At 52.1% G+C, this 7,816-nt stretch overlaps 1 protein-coding gene across 5 annotated transcripts in view; it reads right to left on the minus strand.

Annotated features, from left to right (window-relative positions):
• The window catches only part of DVL3 (dishevelled segment polarity protein 3), a 35,299-nt gene extending 27,490 nt beyond the window's left edge, over positions 1-7,809 (minus strand). For 4 of the 5 annotated variants that reach the window (XM_026070916.1, XM_026070914.1, XM_026070920.1 and 1 more), the window contains exon 1: positions 7,601-7,809. In XM_026070916.1, coding sequence (XP_025926701.1) covers positions 7,601-7,767 — 167 coding nt within the window. In that variant the 5' untranslated portion in view covers positions 7,768-7,809. Of the gene's footprint in view, positions 1-684; positions 750-7,600 lie in introns of those variants that run through there. The other variant, XM_026070921.1, reaches the window with a different exon arrangement.
• Positions 7,810-7,816: the final 7 nt, after the last annotated feature.

Below are 7,816 nucleotides of genomic sequence, written 5' to 3' on the forward strand. Positions count from 1 at the left end.
GGTCTCCGGCAGCAGCTACAACCAGGATCAGTTCCAGTGTCAATGGGCCACCCCTCCTCAAGCATGGGGGAACATTACAGGAACTTCCCACCACCACAGCAGACAGTGGTTAGCAGTCCTCTGCCAAACCCTCAACAGCCCAGGAGACAGAAGCACAGGCTACAGTAACCTACGTGCAAATGTCCAAAACATAATCTCTGGTGGACATTAGCAAACTGGAGCAGAGCATCTCACGTGAGCAGGCAGGGAACCATGTACCTCTGGAGCAGGGAGAGCAGGAGACGCAGTGCTGTGACCTCTCAAGGGGCTGCATGTTGCCCTCCAGCAGCTTCACGAGGCTCTGGCCAGTGTGCCAGGAAACATTCCCATCCAAGGAAGGAAACCTACAGGGTATTAACCGGCTACCACGCACCATGCTTCAGAAGGCAAGTCATTTTGGACAGAGACTTGAAAGCCGAGTCTGTTTCTCTATTCCAAGCAGAGATAGACAAGCGTAGCCAGCACTAGAGACACCATGGATTCAGAACAGATTGCCCTGCCTCCCCCAGCTCTTCTGGTCTCTCCAGCAGAAGTTTGGGTAATCCAACAGAGACAAGCAGCTCTTCTCTCCAAGCAGGGAAATTAACAGTGCAAAATAGATCCCAGTACAAAGTCAGCCTCCCAAGAGTCCCAACACAGGCCTACCGACAGTCTCCCTGAAGGTCCAAGTTGGATGCCAGTGTACTTCCCACCATCCTAAGAACAGGCTATCTTCTCGTCTTCAGCACAAGAAAAGACAGCAACTGGCTGGAAGCTGAAGCAAAGTGAAGGCCATCTCACAGCAGGGCCAATGCTGTCACTGACAGAAGCTGCACAAAGGATGCGAGCCTACAAAGAAGTCGCACACAGTGTTGGAAGCCCTTTAGCTCACTTACAGTCTCAGCACAGACTTCTCTTCAACCTCTCCCTGCATGGAATCCAAGCAGACATGGAAGCATCCTTCACCAGGAGCATGGGATAGGCAAAGGTCTTTTACAGACAGCAAAGTTTCCAATTCAAAAAACAAACAAACAGACAAAAATCAAAAAACAAAAACCAAAACCACCCAATCCCAAAAAGCAAAATAAAACAATTCCCCCCAACTCATGCTACAAAGAGCTGGCAGAAAAGGCAGGGGCACCAGGCCAGCGGCTCACCACTGCTTAGGGACTGACACTGCTTATTAAGTTTAGGATCCCTTCCCCGGCTCCAAACTTTCAGCCAGAAGGACAGTCACTCCTGGCACCAATTTCAAAAAGATCCTGCAGTAAAAATAAATCACTGAGCCTTTCAGTAACCGTCAACACATTTCCCCATGCACATGTGCAAGAGATGAGGTCGCCAAATACCAATGGCATCTGACCCCTGCACTGGGAATTCCAGCAGCGCCCGCTTTGTTCTGCCTCCAGAGCATTGCCCTAATCACAGCCCTGTGCCCAGCTTTGGAGAGCAGGTGATAATTAAGCAGGTCTGGATTAGATACCAGGCCAGTGATTAGTCAGATACCAATTTTCACTTGACAGCTGAGACCTAGGAATCACTTGCCACAGCTCTGAAGCTAAAATTGGAATCAAGCCCTGCACACAAGAGGGAGAAACCAGTAGCAGTGAGAGGAGCAGCTTCAACTCACCACTGCACCTCATATCACTGGTGTCCTCCCAGCAGTGCAGTAGTACAAGCAGGCAAGATGGTGAGAAAGGGTTGGTCCCATCATGGGAGAAATGGGCCTTTCTGCTCTCCCTAGCCTGGAAAAGGAGAGGTGACTGAGCAAAGAACAAATAAGCAAAACAATCACACTTTCACCAAGTGCCTTCTCCACAAAAAAAAAAAAAAAAAAAAAAAATCAAACTTACAGGCACTCCAGGATTTATGTAAAAAAGAGGAGACAGAACTTCAGGCCAGGTGCTAAGGAGTTACCTGAACACGTAAACTGCACTGGTTTAACTAAAATTGCTTTGAAAAGAAGTTCAACTTAAACTTTAGCACATTCCTGTGGGAACATCTTTCTATTGAAGGAAAATGAGTAACATTGATTACAAGCAAAAACTGAGTTAAAAGAAACAACATTTCAACTGATAAAAGAATTTCCTCAGGGTTGCACCGGTCACCTGGCCAGAGGTGAAGTCAAACCCATAGTTTAGTTGGGGCAAGCACATGCACAGCTTGGCTTAGGAGAAGATCTGTGATGGCTACAGAAAGGTACATTTCCCATGATGTACTCAGGCAAGAGGAAATACTTTACACATCACTGAAGCCAGCAAACCATAAGCTACCACACACCATCAGTGCAGTTATTCCTTTGCTGCTGCACAGGTCCCCAGGAGAATCTACAATACCCATATTGCAGCAATTCTACAGAGCTGACTGCTCTGTTGCTCTAAGCTCCACATGGACGCTTGATCAAGATGCTCACAACGTCAAGCAGACAGGACAAGGCACAGGAGCACTGTTAGAATTCTCATTTTACAGCTGAGGAACAAAAAAGGACAGAAATTAAAAAGCTTGTTCAAAGTCCCATGGAAAGCTTGCAGGTGGCTTGGTGGAGAACACACATCGCATAAGTAGTCAGAGCACTACACTGATTTGGGACTCTCTCCCTTCTGACCAGCACAAATAGACTTCTCACCTGCAAAACATTAGATAAAAAAAATGCTCAAACTGAAGAACAAGTCCCTTCCTCCTCTAACCAGGGCAAGGCTATCAGGTTGAGGATATTTCCACAACTCACAGTGAAGCATACATCCACACAAAATAGCTCAGGTCCAAGAAGAGCATGCCCACCTCTGTGCCCTGCAGTGCTTCCACCATCAATCTGCTTAGCTGCACCCTGGGTGGCCATATGCCACCCTCCACGTGCCTCCAATTCTGGGATTAGCAATATACAAAGCTAACAAGGGTACAGATATCTGCACCCTAAATCACTGCTCTGCACAGCTGGGTTCAGACTGGAACTCTACGACTATTTGCTGCTACAGGCTGGGTAGACCAGGCAAAGAAACACTGCAGCCTTCCTGCTGCTCAGAGCTCCCCTCCCCATGATCAGGTCCACGAATTCTTCTAGTTTCCCCTTCTTCCCACCTACAGGTGAAAGCACTCTGTGGTCCTCTTAATTTGGGACTGGGCACTTTGACTAGCATTAGCTCCCTTCACAGCCTGGCAATTCCACAGGCACTCAAGGAAGCCTCAGTTCACATTTCCAAGGAGATGTAAACACTGAAATGGCTCCATCACAGCCCTGATTCTCAGAGCAAACAAATATTAACAAGATAAACAAAAGAAAGAAAAATCCCACACACCAAGACTGCGGCTGTAATACTGCCTTGGGGATGGGGTGAGCTGAAGGGAATGCCAAACTAGAGATGTACAACTTGGAAAAAGGAGGAAGAAGGAAAAATCGATTTAATCTGGGCAAGAGAAGTGAGAGGAAGCGTCAGATCAAATCTTGTTCCAGCTGACCCTGGGAGGAGGTGAGATGCCTCCATTCCTGACAAAAGACGAGAAGAGAACTTAGCCTTATGCCACAGGGGCCCTGCAAAAGGTTTAAGCACTAAGGAAAAGCACACGCCGTCGGATTTGCAGGATTTCCTCCTTGTTGATCAGCTTCCACAGGGCCAGTCAGCATTAACAGCTTGTCTCTTCCACGAAGGGGCTGTATCCTAGGTACCACTCCCAGACACTATCCAACTGGCAAAAACTAGCCCAGCTCAGAAAGTATGAGCAAAAGCCATGCCATCCCCCTTGCTGGGCAGAGGGCATCTTGAGGAAAGAGGCCAGGAGGATAAGTGTATACGAACGCAATGCCCTCCTTGGCGCACAGCTTCTGAATACAGCCATCATTAAGCTTTTACTGGTTCTTACTAATTGCTTGTACATTTACAGGCCTTCGACAAGCAGTTGAGGTGCCTCCTGCCCTTCCATCCCTGTCTCTCCCCACAGACCAACTGATTGTTCCTTCCTGGACACCAATTACCAGGAGTTCCTGAAATAGCTCAAGTGCTGCCTGGGGCCTCAGGGCTCCCTAGAGACAGTGCTGCAGTTGGAATGGGTTGGCTCTATCTTCCCTCTTTTCTTTGGCTCTCTGGAAAGGAGATGCAAAGATCCAAAGGCATCATTCCTGATGGGGCATCTCCAGCGCCACTGTGAGGGGCTTTCCTCTGTCTGTTCCACATGAGGCCTCTGCATTTGCTGCTCCAACTATATAATTCAACACACAGGGCTTCACCAAGGAAAAGATTTCCCACACATGGCCTCATGCCTAAAAGGCCTTCCAGACACAGTTGGTAGACTGTGTGCACCTTCTCTTCCAGAGCTGTTAATTCTTCCCAAATGAATCAGTTAAGTTCATCCTAACTGAATCTCATCTCATGCATTTCTGCCACATCTAATCTCACTAGGTCTTCCTGAATGATTTCTCTCTCCCCACTGGTACTCACAATAACTCCCTACACTGCTTTATCTTTGAGTTTCACTAATCTACCATCTGCCTCCCCTTGTGGAGCCTTAAAGAAACAGAGGAGGATAAAAAGGCACAACGCAGAACTTTGCTGCCACCAGACCCCTCTTCACAACTCAAGACACTGCTATTTATTACTAAACTTTGTTTACAGTTACGCAGACACTCTCCCACCCACATGGCAATATTTCATTCAAGACAGGTTTGAATTCACTTCAAGAACAACATTTCAAAGGATCCCAAAAGCATTTGTTTACAAACAGCAGGCACAGAGAATTTGCTTCACCCACCAATGAAACACGGTCCCCTCCAAGACGGCAAGAAGCAGCTGTTTCATAGCACCCAACGCTACTCAACAGCTGAGGGACAGGAAACGAACAGCAGACAACTGATATTGCAGAGGAAATTTATGGAAAATGAGGGCTGTAGACTTCTATTTGCCTGGAGAGAAGGGGAAAGCTTTTGAGCACTCAAGCTCTTCGCTGGGTCAGGAGGAATTTAGGGAGGCAAAGCGTCCCAGACTGTGGTCAAAGGAATAACTCCTAATTTCAAGCCTCATCTGAAAGCTGGCACCTCCAGAGCTAACGGGAACCTGGGCACTGAGATAAGTTGGCTGCAGAGGGGTGAGCACCCCCTACTGAGGCAGCCACACAAATTTCCATCCAAGCCCTGAACAGGCCCAGCCCTGTTTAACTTACAGTACGAGCCAAGATCACAGCCTAGGGAGGTATTTGGCTGCAGTTGGAAGACACTAGGAAGACTATAAAACTGAGAGCTTTTTGCAGGCCCAGCCTCCATACACAAGACCTACTGTAAACACTAAATCTTATGAGGGGAAAAAAAAATCCAGAGGAAGAAGGATCATGCAACTCTTTCAAATACCAAAGTGCTAGGAATGGTGAAGGGTCACATGCTGTGGAAGCCAAGAGGAGCTATGTTCCCAGGACAGAACTGGAGCTCCTGAAAAGAGCTGGAGAAGAGTCAGATGTAGGAAGAAGACCCTGGGCAAAACAGAGTAGGGACAAAGGGTCCTACAGTAAATTGAGTTCACGTGGTACTTGCTCCCCAGAACAGATGCTGACTTTACACAGGTGGGAGACAGCAGAGGTTCCATGGAAAATCAGCCCGTATAATCCTCCAAACAAGGAACACAGAGCAACTCCTCACCTCCAAACAATCATACATGATGGAGGGAGCCACACATTGCCACAAAGAAGTGATGAAAATAAGGGTGCTGAAGGATAACTGCCCCAGAGGATATGGGATATGAGGCAGGACTGCTCCTCTCTTCCATACCAACCCATCCTAGAGATCAAGCATAGGACATCCTATCCCCGTATACATCCTCCTCTCAGAGATGGGTTACACACGGAGAGCTCTCACCCACTCTGCACAGAGATAGGGAAGGAGAAAGATGGTCCCCTTTACACATCCTTCCCAAAGATAAGGTAGGGAGAAAGAAGCTGCCATTTGTACTCCCCAGAATGAAGATACCAGAACAAAACTGTCTCTCAATCCCCTCTCTGCATAGGGTTTATGGAGGGAGCACTGCCCTGTTCCCTCCACCAGAAAGGGTGCAAAGGGCAATGTCCCCAAACAGGCACAACGGGAGATACCCAGGCCCTTTAGATAGGGCGCCCAGGGGGAATGACAACCTCACATAGGACACACATGGGGATGCCACCGCTCCACACCTCCAAGGTGGGGTGCACTGTGAGGTACGCTCTCAGACAAGGTGCTGTCCCACACACAGTGAGCAGGGGGAGAAGGTGATCCCCAGATGGGGCGATCCCCAGGTGAGGTGCACAGCATGATGCTGTTCGCCAGCTGCCCTCAGGCAGGGCACGTGGGGGTCCCAGCCCCACAGAAGATGAAATGGAGGATACTGCTACCAGTCCCCCAGAGACGAGTTAGAGGAACAGCTTCCCCCACACAGTGTTCTTAGGGGGAGCTTCTCCCCAGATGCAGCAGAAAGGGACTACCAGCCCCAGGGGAGGTGCATAACGGGGAACCACCACCAGAGACGAGGCAACGGGGGGGTTGCTGCCCCCACACAGGGTGCACATGAGGGTCCCCTCCCAAAAACATGTCACAAGGAAGGTTGCTAGCCCCAGAGGGGGCACCACCACCAGTCCCCCCAAAGACACAGCAATGAGGGGGGGTAGCTGGGTATGCGTAGGGACTCCCTCCCTAGACAGGGCACAAGGGGGCTGCTAGCCACAGAGACGGTGTATGGGGGCACCAGTCCCCACAGACAAATATATATGGGGGGGTAGCTGCTCCCAGACCCCATGCATGAGGGGGATTCCCCTTCCCAGATGGGGCACATGGAGGAGGAAGCTAATCCCAGACCCCAGCCTCTTTCACGTGGGAACACAAGGGAGCCACATGGTCACCACAGCCAGGTACCTGGGGGTCCCTGCCTTGCAAGGGGACACCGGGGAGCCCCTCAGCCAGACCCCAAGGGTCCCCTCCTCACATGGGGACACCAAGGAGCCCCTCAGCCAGGTCCCCAAGGTCCCCTCCTCATGTGGGGACACCGGGGGGCCCCTTAGCTAGGTCCCCAAGGTCTCCTCCTCACGTGGGGACACCAGGGAGCCCCTCAGCCAGAGCCCAAGGGTCCCCTCCTCACATAGGGACACCGGGGAGCCCCTCAGCTGGGCCCCCAAGGGTCCCCTCCTCACGTGGGGACACCGGGGAGCCCCTTAGTCAGGCCCCAAGGGGTCCCACCTCGCAGCAGGGCACCGGGAAGCCCCTCAGCCGGGCCCCAAGGGTCCCCTCCTCACACGGGGACACCGGAGAGCCCCTCAGCCAGGCCCCAAGGGGTCCCGCCTCGCAGCGGGGCACCGGGAAGCCCCTCAGCCGGGCCCCAAGGGGTCCCACCTCGCAGCAGGGCAGCGGGAAGCCCCTCAGCCGGGCCCCAAAGGTCCCCTCCTCACATGGGGACACCGGAGAGCCCCTCAGCCAGGCCCCAAGGGTCCCCTCCTCACAGGGGAACACCGGGGAGCCCCTCAGCTGGGCCCCAAGGGTCCCCGCCTCGCAGCGGGAACACCGGGGAGCCCCGCGGCCCCGCAGCCGGGCCCCCGCGGTGGCTGCCCCCGCCGGGGCCGCGGGCCCGGCCGCGCTCACCCGAAGTCGTCGTCCATAGACTTGAAGTAGAACTTGTAGTTGGGCCGGTTGAGGAGGCCCTTGAAGTCGCCCAGCGTGACGCGCTCGGCCGGGATGGGCAGCTTCACCAGGTACGGCGTCTCCTGCTCGTCCAGGTGGTAGATGATCTTCGTCTCGGCAGCCGCCATGGCGCCCCTGCCCGGCCGCCAGGCCTCCTCCGCCCCCGGCCCCGGCCCG

The sequence above is a fragment of the Apteryx rowi genome, unplaced genomic scaffold (genome assembly GCF_003343035.1).
Source record: "Apteryx rowi isolate R43461 unplaced genomic scaffold, aptRow1 scaffold_32, whole genome shotgun sequence".
Taxonomy (NCBI): domain Eukaryota; kingdom Metazoa; phylum Chordata; class Aves; order Apterygiformes; family Apterygidae; genus Apteryx; species Apteryx rowi.